Consider the following 18966-nt stretch of genomic DNA (forward strand, 5'->3'; position numbering starts at 1 on the left):
AGGAGTAAAAAATAAGGTTGTACAGGAATGGTGTGAAGGTTGAGGATCCTTATTCTCTTGGGTAAATCATTATATTTCTTGACAATAGAGATGGTTTTGGCTTTCTCTTTGCCAATATTTATTCTCTATGTTTTTTCTTACCTTGTTGCTGAAGACAGTATTTTTAGTACTAAGTCAAATAGTAATGGTGATGGTGGGCATCTTTATTTCACATTTAGTGGAAAATCATCTAATTTTTCTCTGTTACTAACATTAGCTCAGTTTTCAATGGATGTTTGTTCATTATATAAGGAAAGATCTTTTCACTTTCATGTATTTCAAATCAATTTTTAATATTTAATTTTATTGAAGGTTTTTTCTATATTAACTGAAGTAAAACATACAAAATATGGGAAATATTTTGGTGTGTTTTGGAGATTTTTCAGATGATGGAGAAACTGGAAAGTAGCTAGCACAGGTAGCAAAGTCAAACACAACCTTTGTATATTTTTTAAAAAATTAAGAAAGACCTATATATATTTGAAGGCAGAAGGAAAGAGGAAGAGGCAATGAAGATACCAATAAGAGACTAACCATGGGAAAGATGATACAGAGGGGTAGTGAGGGACAGAATTCAAGGGAGAGGTGGAAGGGCTTCCTTTGGAAATAGAGGAGACAATTTTCTGTAACTAAAGAGAAGCATGAAAAAGATATCAGAAAGTTAACTTGTTAAAAAACATTGACGGCCTACAAATTATGATTCCTAGTAGTAGCCCTTCTTTAGCAACCTGACAGACTGAGGAGATCTCCCTTTCCAATTTTCCAAACGTGTATTTTCCTGATTAATCAGTCAATTTGTTGTCTGCAATGACTCACCTGGAGAGCTACATCTTGAGACTTCTTTCTCCAGCATCACTGGTGCCTGAGATTGTTCCAATTGGGTGACGACATCTGGTTTGGGAATTGACAGCCCTACTCATGAGGAAAGAAATGGGAAAATGCTGGAGATGAAGAGTTATCATAGAATTCAATCCTAGACTCTTCCATTTTTTGGGAAGAAAGTACATATTTGGAAGGTCCAGATAGTAAGATAAAGGACCTCTTCAGGACACTCTATATTGTGTTCTCAGAAAAAGAAGGCAGATGGATACATTTCATGTCTTTAAGCATCTGTGCTAGGACCCTGGGGAAAGAGTCTTTGATCTAGGAAGGGACAGCTTAGCCTAAGGAATAGTATAATGAAGGTACTAATTTCCAGTTCTACAAAGACTTTTCATCAGGGATGAGGAGCCAAAACATCCTATCTCTCAACTTAAAAGGGCAAAAATCCTACCCTGAATGACAAAACAAAACTTGGTTAAGTATTTCAGACGTCTTAATAGTTTTAGCAAGTGTGGAAGCAAAGATGTCTTAAAGAGGAGGTTCTGAGTCATTTTATGGGTGGAGTCAGAGGGAAGATTCTTACCCAGGGAGACTAGGTTTCTATAGTTCTCCAGCATAACATCCCTGTACAGGTCCCTCTGAGCAGAGTCTAGTAGATCCCATTCCTCCAAGGTGAAATCCACAGCCACATCCCTGAATTCTGTTGATTTCTGAAATGCCAAAGACATTTCTGCTCAATCTGTGACCATTTCCCCATGTAGGCCTGGGAAGAGTTGGAATCATTACAGGAGGTAAAAAACACTTAAAGGCAGTGATTCTGATAATATTCAGGGTTCTAGTATAATAATAAAGTGAAACAATTGCTTATTCCCTACTATGTATCTAGGCATTGTGCTGAATTCTAAGGGAGGTACAAAGAAGTAGACATAGATCCCAATTTTGTGGAACAGTTTAATAGGGAATAAAACATGCAAAATAATTAGAGAGCAAGTCAAAACAGTATATAAGCAAGCACTCAATTATCTGTATCTGGCCAGATAGTAATGTCATGAGGACTCAAAGAAGAATGATAAGTGAGGGCTCCTGTACTAAGGGAAGATAGCATCCACCATTCCAACTTGACCTTTAAAATATGTTATTGGATACCCCAAATGGGAAATAAATGGAGGAAGACATTAACATCAATTGTTTTATTTTATATTTTATTTTATTTTTTTATAAATAATTTTATTATTTTATAAATAAATTTAACTGAAAAAAGTTAAGTGCAATAATGAGAAGATCAAAAGAGACTGAAGATTTAACCAGCCAACAGTTAAACTATTGACAAAGTGAAGAAATATAGTCAAGGGAGATATGAACTAATATGCAAAATCTTATGAAGGATGCTTCTGGGGCAAAGCCATGATGGCAGAGTAGAGAAAGCACCTGAGCTCTTCCAACGTTCCCCTCCAAATAACTTTAAAATAATGCCTTAAATCATGGAGTGGCAGGGTCAATAAAAGGTTGAAATGAGGCATTTTTTCCAGACAAAAACAACAAAGGAGGTTAAAAAGGAGAGTTCTTACTTATATCACTAAATGTGCAGATGAATAAAAGAGAAAGAGATCAATGAATTCAATATGCAAACAAAAATAATTAGAAAAAGAACAAATTAAAACCCCCCAATTAAACATCAAAATGAAAACCTTGAAAAACAAAGGACAGTTAAAAAACAAAACCAAAAAACACTAACTAATAAGTAAAACCAAGAGTTGATTTTATTGGAAAAACAAACAAACAGTAAAATAAACCACTAGTTAATTTGATTAAAAAAAGAAAGAAAATCAAATTTCAAAAAAAAAAAAAAATGAAGAGTGAATACACCATTGATGAAGATGAAATTAAAGCAATTATTAGGAATATTTTGCCTAATTATGATAGTAAAATTGACAATCTAAGTGAATTAGATGAATATTTATAAAATATATATATATTGCTCAGATTTATAGAAGAGAATATATGAATAACCCAATCTTAGAAAAAGAAACTGAACAAATCATAAATGAGCTCCCTAAGAAAATCCCAGAACCAGATGGATTTGGAAGTTAATTCTACCAAACACTTAAGGAAACTTTAATCTTAATAGTATATAAATTATTTGAGGGAAAAAAAAGTAAAAAAAGAGTCCTACTAAATTCCCTTTATGATAAATATGATCTTGATACCTAAACTAGGGAGAGCAAAAATAGAAAGAAAAAGATCAATTTTCTTAATAAATCCCAATGCAAACATTTTAAATAAAATATTAGCAAGAAGATTACAGTAATATATCACACAGGTCAGACACTATAACTAGGTGTGATTTATATCAGAAATTCAAGAGTCATTCATTATAAAGAAAATTATAAGGATAACTAAACATATCAGTAATAAAACAGCAAAATAATGAATAGAATAGATTAAAAAAAAACTTGACAAAATACAACATTCATTCCTGTTTAAAAAAACAACAACTAGAAAGCACAGGAATAGAATTAGTCTTTCTTAAAATAAGTAGTCTATCTAAAATCAAGAGCAAGCATTATCTATCTATAATGGGAATAAGCTAGAAGCCTTCCCAGTATGATTAGAGGTGAGGAAAAGTTATTCATTATCACCACTATTATTAAATATTATACTAGAAATGCTAGCTATGTCAATAAGACAAGAAAAAGAAAATGAATGAATAGGAACGGGCAATGAGGAAACAAAATATCACTCTTTGAAGGAGATTTATAGTATATTTAGGGAACCACGGAGAATTAACTAAAAAACTAGTTGAAATAATTAATTTTGGGAAAGTAGCAGGATGTAAAATCAATATATATAAGCCCATTAGCATTTCTATATATTACCAACAAAATCCAGTAGGATGAGATAGAAAGAGAAATTCCATTTAAAATAACTTCAATTACTATAAATTTTGAGGGTCTGTCAAAACAAATTTAGGGACCATATGCACAAAATTACAGAAAACTTTTCAAACAAAGACAGATCTAAATAACTGGAGAAATATTAATTGTTTGTGCATAGGATGAGACAATATAATGAAAATGCCAATTTCTACTAAAATTAGTTATTTAGTGCTATATCATTCAAGTTACAAAAGAATTATTTTACAGAGCTAGAAAAAATAATAACATTCATCTGGAAGAACAAAAGGTTAAGAATATTAAGGGAATCAATGAAAAAAATGTGACGGTAGGATGGTGACCTAGCAGTACCAGATTTCAACTATATTACAAGTAGTAAGCATCGAAACAATCAAATAAGAAATAAAGCAGTATATGAGTAGAATAGATTTGATACATAATAAATAGTAATAAATGACCATAGTACTTTAGAATTTGACAAACCCCCAAATTCAAGCTTTTAAAAGAACTTAATATTTGACAAAAACTACAGGGAAAACTAGAAAGTAATTTGGCAGAAATTAGGTAAAGACCAAGATCTCATACACTGCTTACCAAGGTAAGATCAAAATGGATCCATGAGTTAGACATTAAGGGTTATTTTACAAGCAACTTAGGGGAGCACGGAAAAATTTAGCTGTCAAAGCTGTGGATAAAGGAAGAGCTTGTGACTGAATAAGAGATATAGAGGATTATAGGAAATAAAATAGAAAATTCTGATTTCATGAAATTGCAAAGGTTTTACATGAACAAAACTAATCCAGCCAAAATTAGAAGCAAAACAGGAAAATGGGGAAAATTTTATAGCCTATTTCTCTGATAAAGGCTTCACTTCTCAAATATACAGGAAACTTAGCCAAATTTATAAAAATGAGAACCATTCTTCAAATAATAAATGATCAAAAGTATAATCAGGAAGTTTTCAATAGAAGAAATAGAAGGTATTAACAGTCACATAAAAATGCTCTAAATCACTACTGATTAAAGGAATGCAAATGAAAACATACCTCACAAATTGGCTAACATGAAAGAAAAGGAAAATGATAAATGCTAGAGGGGAGATAGAAAAGTTGGTATACTGATGTACTGTTGGGGAAATTGTGAACTAGCCCAACCATTCTAGAGAACAAGTTGGGACTATGCCCAAAGGACAATAAAACTGTGTATACCTTTCAACTTAGCATTACTACTATGAGGTTCATATTTCAAAGAGATTAAAGAAAAGGGAAAATAACCTATATATAAAAATATTTATAGTAGTTCTTTTCATAGTGGCTTAGAAATAGAAATTGAGGGGATGCCTAACAACTGGGAATAGCTGAACAAATTGTGCTAACAGATACTGATAGAATACTACTATGTTATAAGAAATGATGAGTAGAAAAACCTGGGAAGATCTATATAAACGAATGCAAAGTGAAGTGAGCAGAACCAGGAGAACTTTGTTGTAACAAAGATCAACTGTGAAAAACAGCTACTTTGGTCAAGGCAATAATATAAGGCAACTCTGAAGGATTTATTAAAAAATGCTATACAAATCCATGTATAACCCAGGGAAATTGTTTGCCAGCTCTGGGATGGGGTAGAGGGGAGGGAGAGAACATGAATCAGGTAACCATGAAAAAGTATTTAAAAAATAAAATAAAAATTATACTTTAAAAAATGCTATCCACTTCCACAAAGAGAAATGAGGAAGTATGAGTAGAGATTGAAGCATATTTTTTTCATTTTCTTCATGTTTCTTACTTTTTTTTAAAAAATTATTTTCTCAACATTTCTAATATGGAAATATATTTTCCATAATTTCACATATATGATTGATATCATATTACCTGCCTACTCAAGAAGTGGGAGGGAGGTAGAGAATTTTGAAATAAACAATTTTTAAAATGTCAGAAATAAATAAATGAAAAGATTATGCTATAACTACTCCTGAAAGGAATACCGAAAAAAACCTTAAGAAGTAGGGAAATAGAAGATCATGAGGAGTATCAATTGATGAAACAGTGAGATAAATTAGAAGGAAAAAACTCACTGACAGGAAGTTTGGTCACAGAGCCAACTAAATAAAGTCATCTTAATGGCATTACAGGATGAAATTGTAAGGAGGAAAACAAAAAAAAAGTCTTTAAAGATTTTATTTGTAACAAACTTTTATATCAAGGACTGTGAGAAGATATTTAGATTCCCATTAAAGCCTAATAGTGTTTCTGGAGGAAGTAGAAGTGACACTATAGAAAGCAAGGATGAGAAAAGCAGCTGGAAGAGAGCAAATATGCACAGAATATTGTTTGTGCTAGAGGGAACAAGTACTGATTATTACAGAAATGAGGGAGAAAAAGATACCAAAGACATGGAAAATATCTCACACTTTATTATTAAAAAAAGTGGCTGAAAGAACATCAATACCAATCAGCTCATATTTATTTGCCCCTCTTAGTAAATTTTTAATAATTCATAGAATAAGGTACATATCTACCTAGGGTATCATTGGAATGAAAATGAGTTATGAAAAGAGAATGGGCAGATTTTCCCAAGAAATATTTCATGGAAAACTACAACTTTACTATCCTACAAATGGCAGATATAGAAAATATAAGTGCTCACTGAATTTATTTTTTATGGGCTCTAAAAAATATTTTTTGTTTGGTAGAACAAAATCGTAAGGAGTTTTATAGGCTCTCCTCCTACAAGGTTAAATTGCAAGATTTCTTGAAAAATGAAATGAGGGAGAATCTTGTTTAATAACCCTCTGACTGACATCAAAACAGGAGATTAAATAGAGATACATTCTTAACAAAGGTGTTCACCATCGACATGAAAGAAATTCAGCACAGAGGGCAAGTTGAAGAAAGGTTTCTTATAGATGGTAAGGTTTTTCAGATATTTGTGTTTGTGTATAACATGATGCTAATTAAATCCAATTTGTGATAGTATTATCTGTCACAATTGGGCTGGGATATTTCTTTTCTTTAAAGGATAGTTAAACTGGTCTTGGTTCAAAGGACTCAACCAAACTGGTTGCCCTCTTTTGGAAACTCTCCAGCATGTCAAAATAATTCCTAAACTGTGGATCTTGTCTCATTAGAGCAAAGAGACTATTATATCCTTACTTTAAGAAATTCTACTTCTCTTAATCCAGCCTAAGGTCACATCAGACTTCTGGGGCTGCCACATCACATTGCTGACTCATATTGGGCATTGTTGTTCATTCATTTTTCAGTTGTGCCAGACTTTGAGACCCCATTTAGAGTTTTCTTGGCAAAGATACTAGAGTGGTTTGGCATATTCTTCAACTCATTTTACAGATAAGAAAATGAAGGCAAATAGTGTTAAGTTGAGGTTCATATGGCTAGTCAGGGTCTGAGGTCAGATTTTAATTCAGGAAGACTCATCTTCCTGACTCCAGGCCTGGCACTATATCTACTGTACCACGTAGCTGCCCTATACTGAGCACAGGGTTCACTTAAATCTACCGATATTTTTTTTTAAAAACTGCTATATGGCACATTTTTTTCTCAGTTTTATTTTTTATCATTTTACATTAATTTTTATTTTTGCTCTAAAGTTGTTTGACATCATAGAAAACTGATTTCAGAATGAGTCTCATATCAATAATGAGTTACTTACTCTTAAAATAATGAATTTCATTTTTGCTGATATTTTCGCTTACACTCTCTGGTCTCTTTTTTTTTCTCAAAAGAAACATTTATGAGGTATAAGTATGAGTACTTTGTGTAATCTACAAACTATTGACTTCTTTCAATTTATTCCTGAACCATAATTTCCAACCGATTTTTCCCATTTTCATTTCTGCCCACCTCTGTCTTGAAATCAAGTATCAAAGCATCTCTCTCTCTCTCTCTCTCTCTCTCTCTCTCTCTCTCTCTCTCTCTCTCTCTCTCTCTCTCTCTCTCTCTCTCTCTCTCTCTCTCTCTCTCTCTCTTTCGCTTACTTTTACGGTGATCTTTTCAAAATACTTTTTATGACAACTGCATTACAAGATGACCAAATGACCTAGGAAATGATGTTTCTTGTTTCCTTTGGTTGTATTACAACACACCTACTCTGCTAATTCCTTTACTTGCTTCTTCCAGTAGAATCTGTGAACCATCTTCCCATTTAGCTGCAACTTCCTTTATTTCTTCTGTGTTCATTTACAGTGAGAATGCCAAGAGTAATAGGTCAGTTTCTCCAGGAGCACATCTACTCATTAGTCACTAGACAAACTAAATTAATAGATGTCCTAAATACTGATTCTTAGCACCTTCTATCTTTGTCACTGTAGGTGCTAAAAGAGGGCACCACACAGTTCTGAAGGTCATTTGGTATTCTTTTTTGTTTCATGGGTTGTCATGGCCAAAGATTTCATTACTATGTGCTAGTATATTGATGATGAGACTGCTTGCCTAGGAGAGTCTTCAGAAAACTATTTGATGCAGGGACTAGGAAAATTTTTCCATCTCAATTGAACCAGTTCGAGTTTGTACTCTGCTGTCATAGACCCTGAGAATCCAGGGCCACTTTCTTATCATGATTAGATGAGTAAGACTTGGGAAGCCCTTAATAATGTTCCAAAAACTCTCTTACTTCATCACTAGCCTTAGTTCATTCTTATTTTCAGTGTTTCTGAGACTAACATTTTTAGGGTTTCCATCTTCTCTAAATCTTTTACAAATCTAGGTTCTAATTTTTATTTACATTGGTATCTTTAAGAAAAGGTCTCTTTTTTTTTTCCCCTCCCTCATTGGAATTTTTTCTATTTATGTCTTTAGGATTTCCTTCTTTTATGTTTCCAGATTCTTTTGGGGTGATTTGCCCCATAGAATTTTGGCCCAGAGAATTTTAATGTTTTTTTTTTTCTTGAGCAGCCATTTGGAATCTGCTCTCCCAAAATCTAGCATGCATATCTATTCCTAGAATGTCTCTCTTACTGTATCAGGCATTCTAACATGATGTAGTCATTTGCCTCCAAGTACTCAGCATTTCTACTTTAAAAACCAATTCCTTACCTAACTGGTAATAAGGCCAGAAGAATATTTCCTCTGGTTGTATATTATAGTTTTTGAAGCAGAAAACTATCATCAAAGCAAATAAAGGTTTTACCAACTTCTCTTTCCCATTCTTGAATGAATGAATGCAGGAACACTGAAGGAGGGGAGTAGACAAGAAGAAAGTATTTTCTATGGAATCTTTAATTTACGTGGACAGACCAAATTTTCTTGATTCTGGAACAATTAAAGGAAAAAAACTGCTTGAGCTCTGAGAAACAAGATTTCAAGAAAAAGGTGAAGCCCCAACTCACCTGTGAATTGACTATCATGACTTCAGGGACTACTCTTTCTTCTTCTTGGGGAAGGCCAGAGTCTTGAGAAGGCAGAACTAAGGAAGGAAAATGAAGATATGAGGGATGCTAGTTCTGTGTGTCAAATCCCACAGCAGAAATATCCACACATCAATAGACCTTCTTTTAGATCAAAGAAAGCCAAGAAATAGTCCTGAGTTACCTAGGATCAGAACAAAAGACCAATAACTACAGCTTCAAATTCATCTTTAGGGTCACACAAAAGTGAAGGATAGGACTCTGGTTTAGGAAGCATTAGGAAGCACTAATTGATTGTGCAACTCTCCAAGTTACTATGTGATATGAATGATGTAAAGCAAACTCTGTGGACCACAGTAGTTCCTTAAACTTCTAAGTCCTCTTCCAATGGTATAGAACGTGAGAGATCAGTTTGTCAATTGCCTTACAGAAAGCAGTCCCAAAAGAACAAAGCATTGGCTTTAATAGCAGAATCAAGGGGATTGAATGCAATTTACACAAGCCAAACAATACTGTAGATTTTGCAAAATATGTAAAGCCTTTTCTATGGACCACACTGTTCTCTACAGTTTCATTTTCATAGATCAAGGAGAAAGGATAAGGCACATGCCAAGCACTGGGAGAAAAAAACTGAAGCAGGGATGAAAGGAGGTCATATAGGAAGGAGCAAAATAAAGAGTATAAGAGTTTCATGTTTTAAAAAACAAATCATAACAAAGGTTTTTTGAACTGGCATAAATTTATCACACACAGATGGACAATTAAGTAACACTAATATAGTTAGAGAGATATAAGATGGAGGCCAGAAGATTTATGTTGTCCTCTTAATATGGAAACAAGAAAGACACACAAAGACTTGTACTAGTCAAATGATGATTATCTTTTTTTTTTTATTTGTAAGTGGAATGGCATTAACTTTTGGAGGGTTTTAATGATCATAGGCTTTCCCATATAACTTAAATCAAAACAGGAATATCAAAAGGAGAATGTTCTCTCCTCAGTGGTTTTACACATATTGCTGCTCATATTGGACCAAGAAGATACCTGGTTCTATTTGAAGGCCCAGATATTCTTACAGACTTGTGTAGGTAGAATCTCTTGTGCTCTTTACCTTACCCTCTAGACACTTTCCTTTCTACTATTCTCTTTCCAGTCACCTGCTAACTTCACCCCCTCCACTTTGAGTGCATATTCACTTTTCTTATATTCTCAGATCTTCTCCCTGTCGTTTTGTAGTCTTACCTTCCTCCTTAAGCATTTGGGTCAAATCTTCTATCAGGTTCACCACCTCTTCCCCATTCTTTGGATGATGTGACTTTACCCAAGTTCTGATCTCTCCAGGCAAGATTGCCCAAAATTGTTCTAATACCAACATCTCCAGGATCTGCTCCTTGGTGTGAATATCTGGTCTCAGCCATTGATGGCAGAGCTCTCGAAGATGGTGTAGGGTCTTTTGGGGTCCATCTGCTTCTGAGTACTGAAAGTGTCTGAAGTTACGATGCGAGATTGCAGCATCAAATGTATTTCCTTTTAGATGAGTTTCATTTTCCTCAGAAAAAGACATTCTTAGAACCTCATCTTGTTCTTGTAAATGTGGATGTTGAGTACTCCCAGAAGTAGCCATCTCCTCATTCAGGGACAATGTCTCCTCATCTGGGATCTTTATTCTAGAGTTCAAATCTGCTCCTTAGGAAGGAACCAAATCCATTCAAATTCAGGCTGAGAATCTACAGTCTACTAATTGGTGCTGTGGACAGAGAAAGAGAGATCAGAATTAGCAAGAACATTACAGAAGCCTCAGTCACACAAACAGAACACAAGGTCTTACATATAAAGAAAAACAGCTTACAAAGTAAACTTCAATCAGTAGTATGGGGGTGTTCTCAAATAAATATAAATGATGTTTCCAGATGTGGTTCAATCCTTACACATAAACAAAATATAAAAGGGCTGCTGAAATGTATCCTTGTCACTTTCTCTTCAGGGCTAGAAAATACAACAAATTTGCTTATAAATAGAAAACCAGAAAAGATAGAGGGCAGAAGAAGGCAGAATGTGAGAAGAGCAGGGAGAAGAAAGGGACTTGGATTAAACCATTAACTAAAAACTGTAATCAATTGCTTGTGAACTGCTTTGTGAACTTGAAAGCTCTATAAAAAACATAAGGTAATAATGGTAAACTGTGAGATTAATACACATTTGAAAAAAAGTCTTTAAAAGTTAAGGATAAAGGTGATCCATAGCCTTCGTCTCAGGGCCTAGTGGAAACTGACTCTCTTACCCCTTTATCTGAAGGATAAAAGCCAAGGGGAGATACAGTTATCAGGGATCATCCAACCAGAGAACAAATAGTCTGTTTCTGGATCTGTTGCCCCTGGACTCTACTTAATTTCCAATTTAAGAGATACTACCTTGAAATAAGGAAATTTGTTTTGCTATGCTATGCATATTTGTTACTAGAGTTCTTTTTTCTCCAATGGTAGAAAGAAGAGTGAGATTAGCAATAAGAGATTAAAAAAAAGAAAGAAAAGAATGTCATTGAAAAATTTTTAATGCACAAAAGAAAACAGAAGAAAAGCTAGAAGGAAACACACAAGGACAGCTTTTAAAGTTATATATTGATGCTCATTTCAGCAGCACATAAAAGTTAAATATTGAATTTATTGTATATCTATATATTTGCATATATCTATAAAGGACAATCAAATTACACATAAGAGTTTCATGAATAATCATCTTTTTTCTGTTTTATTTGGTATATGCAAATGCTCATTTCTTTTCGTGTTTGTTAATTAAACTGTTTATTTGGTGTTAGAAATTAAGATAAGAGATATAAAAAGGCCCCTTCTTCCCTCCTACCACTGCCCCCTTAAAGTCTGGCCCTGCTTTTCTTTCTTCTCTAACCCTACCCATTAAACTCTGATCTCTCTGTTCTTCTAGAAATCTAGCAGATAGTGCCTGTGGTAAAGCAAGAGGAAGTTAATGATGAAAGAGAAATATGAATTAATATTATCTAACTCTCCTGGGACATTCCTAGCCCAATCTTAATTTCAATTACACAAAAAAAGAAGTAGAATTCCAGGATCAGAGGTTATAGACATACACACTCTGTACCTCCAAAGGTCTCATTTGAATAGGTTGGTTGAGGAGAATTTTTGATCTCCACTGGTAAAACACCTGGTGACTTTCCAGTAGTTTATCCCCTCCAGCTACTCATTAGGACCTAGCATGATTCTTTGGAGCTGAGCCCTTGAGGTCCCTGGTAATAAGTATCATATCTTGGCAAGTCATGGAACAGTTTTAGTCCAGGCAAATCCTAAAATTTCCATCTCCCTACATTATGAACTTAAGGTTCCTATGTTCTCATTTCCACTGGGCCATTAGAACCCTAGGCTCACAAACAAAAACCAGAAGGTCACTGCAACAGTCCAGGTGTGCATCAGGGTAGAGCTATGTAAGTGGAGAAAAGAGACTATATACTAGAGATGCTGCAAAAGTAGAAACAAAAGTTGGCAATGGGTAGTACTGGTTTTGAAATTTGATAACTTACTTATAAGAAAATATGTAGGAACCAGGGAAAACAAATCATTCCTGGAATCAGGAAATGAGTACACCCAAAGAATCTGAGAGAGCTTTATCTAATGAGACCACATTCCTATAATTCCTCAGCATTATTACAGGTCCTTTTGAGAAGATTCCAGTTGTTCCCACCACTGGGTAAAATCCAGTCATATCCTTTAATGTCACTGATTCCTAAAGAAAAAAATATACTTTTACTTTTGCTCACCTATGGATAATATCTGCTAAAGCAGCAGTGGGAAACGGAAGAAAAGGGAAGATTCCAAAGATATTTCAAAGGCAAAATCTACAGGTCTAAATGATTTGGCTGGATATGTAGATTAAGAGAAACAGAAGTGATCCTGAGGTTTCCGGAGTCAAATAAAAGAAACAGAAATCAGAAGGAACAGCTAATTACAGGGAGGGGAAGTTGATTTCTGTTTCTGATATATTATACTACATTGAAATTTGTTACCCGTTAACTTCAACCCACTGATCTTAGTTCTGACCTCTGGGGTCAAAGAGAACAAGATTACTTCATCTTTCACTTGACAACTCTTCAGTATTTGAATATGGAAACAATTTATCACCCAGGAGTTTTCTCCCAACATCTAGCCCCTTATATTCTGCACAAAGTAGGAAATACGAAATGTTATCATGTTGATCATAATACCTCTGAAGTTTTAGAATATCTTTTGCCACTAAAATATATTTTGAAAGGATTTAAAAATTTCTCCTTTTTTTTAGGACACAATTATGTTGAATTCAATAAAACTGAGAACTTACTACATATAAACTACTGCACTAGACCCTACAAAGATGAAAAGGACATAGATGCTGTCAACAAGCAGCTTAAAAAACTGGAAGATAAGCTGAGACACAGACAAGAAAAACTCGAATCCAAATAAATACAAAAGAGAGTTCCACACAGATGTCTTTAGATGAGGAGGAAATGATCACTTTCAGAAGAGGGAGTTCAGGGAAATCTTCATAAAGGAAGGGAAGCTTAGACAATCTTAGATGATGGAAAAGAAGGTATATGAAACTATCCAGAAAGGGTTTCTTAATCTGGATCCCATGAACTTCTTTTAAAAATATTGTCTTTCAATATAATTTATTTATTTCTTTTGAATCCCTTTGTTTTTTATAAATTTAAAAACATTACCCTGAGAAGGGATACACAGACTTTAACAGAGTCCAGGGCACAAAAAAAGCTAAAAATTTTTGTTCTATAAGTAGAGGGTTATTCACAAACACAGAAATGAGAGAAGTGGATTTACTGAAAAGGAAATTATTAGTGACCTTGAAATGAATTGTTTTGGTAGAGAGAAGAGGACAGGTCAGATTACAAGTGAATAAGGAGTAAGATGCTGGTAAGTAAGCAGAGGCATCAAATGTAGATTACTAGGGGCAGTTAAGTGGTTCAGAGGATAAGAGAGTCACTCCCAGAGATGGGAGGTCCTGGGTTCTAATTTGACCACAGATACTGTCTAGTTGTGTGACCCTGAGCAAGTCACTTAACCTGCACTAACTAGCTCTTACTGCTCTTCTGCCTTAGAACCTATATTGAATGGACTCTAAGCCTGAAGGTAAGGGTTTTTTTGTTTTTAATGTAAATTACTTTCTGGGCATTTAGAAGTGAAGGGTGAGTGAAAGGAAATTTTGTTTTTCAAAGATAAGGGTGAACCCAATAGGTTTGTAGGAAGGAAATGTTTTTTAGGGTTGGGGGATGGAGAGAGAGAGGACATTATATATGCATGAAAAGAAGGTGGCTTAGTAAAGACAAGGAGGAGGTAGGAGAGGAGGGGTTCAAAGGCTAGTTGGAATGGCTGACTTTGAAAGAGATGAGGAGAAAAAACCAAAGAGGAAAAAACAAAAAACCATGGATGAGAGTAACAAGAAGTTTGGAAGAGAATTGAGAAAAATCACCTGAGATGTATCTGGCCTCAGTAAAGAGGTAGGAAGAGAGTAAATGAAGAGAAATATGAAAGAATTGTATTGCAAATTTGAGAAAAGAGAAGATATGGAACATCTAATATGGGAATGCAATAGTAAGACATTAAGAGCAAAATTAAAAAAAAATTGTGCGTTAGTGAAAGGCTGGTTGGAGGTTAAATAGTACTGAAGTAGAGTGAATGGAGTATGATTTTATAGTCATCTCCAGCAGTGTTTAGCAATTTGGTAATAAGGGTACAGGAGGTTGGTGGTGGGAGTTTCCTAGGGTTGGGATTTAGAAGGATAGAAATGATGCATGTTCAAGGCAATGAGAGATTAGAGGATTTTGAAGAGTTCCTAATTAATTAATTACTAATCAAGTATGGTTGAGAGTGAAATGAGGCCATGAGAAGTGATAGACTGGTAGAAAGGACAAAGGAACTAGCTGTCACAATAAATGTAAAGAGCAGGTTTGGAAAGAGTGAAATATAGTGGAATAAATGGAAAGACTAAAAAGAGACATACAGAGTTTAAATTCTAAGAGGAAGAGCAGTTTTGAATGAGGGTGAATTATGACCACCCTATTGCTCTTTAAGGGAAGTTGTGAGGGAGAATGACAAAAGACTGAATTGAAGCTCTTCTAATAAGTAAAGAGATCAGGAATGATTCTGTAATAACCTGCAGAGACTACAGTGTAAAAGCTGGTCTTGCTCCCAGAAGAAAAGATAAAGAAGATAAAGGGATACTTTTCCACTCTTGACATTACAGGGAAGAAAGGAGTGTTTCTTAAAAGAGGGGCAGGGGATATATTTCTGGTAAAGACAGCAATGCAAAAAATTTCAGCCAATGCAGATTTCCTGAGAAATACCTGAGCAAAGAGGGAAAAGAGGGTTAAATAAGCAAAGTTTCAATAAAATCAAAGAGAAATACCAATAAAGCTCTCCTATTCACTATAGCTCTATAAAAGAATAAAGTCAGAAGCCTGCAGGTGATCTCATGGTGGTGGTGGTACAGGTTAGTGAGGTCTGAATCTTCCTCTATCTCTAATAAACAAAACCAAAAGCCAATGGGACCTTTGGCAGAATGCAAGCCAACTACCAGTAAGTGACTGACCAAGGAGACAGAGATGGGGCAGAGATATGAGCAAAGCAGCCCATGCCTTGGGGCTCTGTGGGAGGCCTGAAGCTAAAATGACCTCTGATATCTGGTTATGTCCTATCACAAGACAAAGCGGGCTCTTGGTAGGCAGTTGTAGAAAGAGGAGATGGAGAAGGGGTCAGGCAGAAGCCAGGGATTGTCAGAGGACTGGACCTGGTTCAAGTTTTGGGTTCAGCTCCCTGTACCAGGCAGGGACTGGGGAAGAAGACATAGAAGGGAGGGAAAGCAGGAGGCAGAACCATCCCATCCAGAGCTCTGGCAAGGCTGTGGCAATGACAATACTAGCCAAACTGCAGCAGAGCATGTGTCTGGACACATAAGTAAGAAGAAAATTTCTAATATATTCAAGAAATACTATATGTAAAGATATGCTTAAGAGAGAAATCCAAGGTTCTTTTTCTTTAGATACTGTAGTAATGCTACGTTGTTCTCTTAGATCTTCTTACTTCCCTTTGTATCTGTTCATAGAAGTCTTGACAAGTTTTTTGAATTAGATAAAGCATCTATGAAGCACACAGAACATGCCAGGTACTCTGCTAAGTTCTGGGAATACAACTAAAGGAAAGATATTCTGCCCTCAAAAGAGCTTATATTCTAATGCAAAGATTAGCACATTTTTTTCTATAAAGAGCCAGATGATAAATATTTTAGGCTTTGAAGACAAGAGACAAACTCAAGGATGTTATGTAGATTCTTATGTAATAAGAAAACAGATTTCTATAATTTTTAATATAAAATTCAAATATAGATGAACTACTACTTTTTTAGTAATATAGGTTTAGTAGCAAGAAGAATGGAATTATTTTGGAGGAAACAGTTCACTTATAATTGGGGTTCAAAGTTAGTGTTTCCTGTCATTAAAATCAATTGCAAATATTCATCTCTTAATGTTGATCTGTAATGACATTTTACATATTTTACCTTTGAAAATGTCTTTTCAGATTGATAAATACTGCCAGATACTGATATCAATCCAAGAGTTTTTCATTTTAATTGATAATATTTATTACTTATAAGCATTTATAGAATTTAACTGAACTTTTTTCTTAATATTTACCTTTTAGAATAGTTATATTATAAATTAATCACTTCCAGTTGAAGGTTAGGTGGAAGGTCATCAATTGTACAGTATAAACAGATTTTGAAATACAGAACTCTTTTTCTGTTTACATCAAAATCCAAAAATGCACCGTTGGAATTATAATCTGAGCTTAAAATATATAAATATGCTTTCAATTTGTTTTGGAATGATGATTTTGCTTCTTGTTTTAACTTTTGACAGCATAGGAAGTATGTAAAATAGCTTCACATTGCTTATGCTTTAAACAACAGTAGCTGTTGTTAAATTTATTTTTTTAGTGTTCAGTTTTGCCCAACTTTTTATGACCTCATTTGGGTTTTCTTAGCAAGGATATTGGAATGATTTGTCATTTCCTTTTCCAACTCATTTTACATTTTAGGCAACTAAATAATTTGCCCAGGTTCATACAATTATAAATGCCTAAGGTCACATTTGAACTTTGAACATCACATTGAACATCAGATCTTCCTGACTCCAGGCCCAGCTCTCTATCCTCTGTATCACTGAGTTTCCTGAATTGGCATTACCACAGTCTAAATTTCACATATGAGCTTTTTTGTTAACTTATTGAGAAATGTTATCAAGCGTGTAGTAAAAGCTAATTTTCAAAGCCATGAAGTGTTTCATAAGAGGGTTGAAGGTGGCTAATCTTGTTCAGAAAAGAAAAAAATTATCAGTCCTGAGCTCAAAATATTGTAATAAAATTTTTTTCTCTTCTCTTTTTGACAAGATGCCCATGGACTGGTGATAAAATAAAATGCTACAGTAGAGTAATGGGTTCAGCACTTGTACTGCAGTTGAGTTATGACTGTCACTGTAATTTGCTGAGCAGACAACTACCAGGGATGAGTGTGTTGTATAATCTCTGCTGCAACTACTCAATTCTGCTGTTGTAGCATGAAAGCATACACAAAACATACCTAAATAAACGAGAATGGCTATTTTTCCAATAAAACTTAAACAATTCCTAGCTTGGGGACTGTCCAAAAACAGGTGTTGTACTCAACAGACAATGGTAAATGATCATAGTGATCTAGTGTTTGACAAACCCAAAGATCCAAGTTTTTAGAAGAAGTAGTCATTCTCTGACAAAAACTACTGGAAAAACTGGAAAACAGTATGGCAGAAATTAGGTCAAAACCTCGTGCTACATAACAAGAAAAAGTCAAAATGAATGTATGATTTAAAAATAAAGGGTGATACCATAAACAAATAAGCAGAGAACAAAACTACCTCTTAGATCTATGGTTAAGGGAAGAATGCAGGTCAAAACAGTATATAGAGAACATTATTAGATGTATAAGTTTGACTGCATTAAATTTAAAAGTTTCTGCACAAACAAAAGCAATATAGCCAAGATTAAAAGGCAAACAACAAATAGGGAAAAATCTTTAAAACAAGTCTTTCTGACAAAAGCTCAAATTCTCAAATATATAAATGAGCCAAATCTGTAAAAATACAAAACATTTCTCAATTGATAAATGGTCAAAGGATATAAACAGGCAATTCTGAGATAAAGTAATTAAAACTATCTTTAAGTAGTCTTGAAAAAATATTTCAAATCACTACTGATTAAAGAAATGCAAATTAAAACAGCTCTGAAGTACCACCTCATACTGATCAGACTGGCTAACATGACAAAAAGGGAAAATGATAAATGTTGGAGGAGATGTGGAAAAACTGGGATACTAATACACTGCTAGTGTAACTGTGAACTGATACAACAATTCTGGAGAGCAATCCTGAATCATGTCCAAAGGGTCAGAAAACCATGCATATCCTTCAACCTACCAATACCACTACCAGGTCTATATCTCACAGAGATTTTAAAAAAAGGGGGGAAAGAGCCTACTTGTACAAAAATATTTATGGCAGCTCCTTTTACAGTGGCAAAAAACTGGAAACTCAAGGGATGTCCATCAATTGGGGAATGACTGAACAAGTCATGGTATATGCTTGCAATGGAATACTATTGTGACATAAGAAATAACAAACAAAATGACACAACATAGAATTATACACTTTTTCTCCGTTATTTTAGAACTCCAGTTAATTCTTTATATTTTTCTGACTGTTTCACCTCTGTGTAAATCAGTTGGTTCTCTCTTTGTACCACA

General features: G+C 34.4%; 1 protein-coding gene across 4 annotated transcripts in view; it reads right to left on the minus strand.

The window, feature by feature from the left end:
• LOC100016180 (zinc finger protein 383-like) overlaps positions 1-18966 on the minus strand; it is a 36450-nt gene that overhangs the window by 12334 nt on the left and 5150 nt on the right. For 3 of the 4 annotated variants that reach the window (XM_016426115.2, XM_016426108.2, XM_016426110.2), the window contains exons 2-5: positions 10360-10864; positions 9100-9176; positions 1445-1571; positions 856-951 (exon numbers count right to left, since the gene is read on the minus strand). In XM_016426115.2, the coding sequence (XP_016281601.1) occupies positions 856-951; positions 1445-1571; positions 9100-9176; positions 10360-10741 (682 nt within the window). In that variant the 5' untranslated portion in view covers positions 10742-10864. Of the gene's footprint in view, positions 1-855; positions 952-1444; positions 1572-9099; positions 9177-10359; positions 10865-10966; positions 11635-18966 lie in introns of those variants that run through there. The other variant, XM_016426109.2, reaches the window with a different exon arrangement.

Source organism: Monodelphis domestica, chromosome 1 (genome assembly GCF_027887165.1).
Source record: "Monodelphis domestica isolate mMonDom1 chromosome 1, mMonDom1.pri, whole genome shotgun sequence".
In the NCBI taxonomy this organism is placed as follows: domain Eukaryota; kingdom Metazoa; phylum Chordata; class Mammalia; order Didelphimorphia; family Didelphidae; genus Monodelphis; species Monodelphis domestica.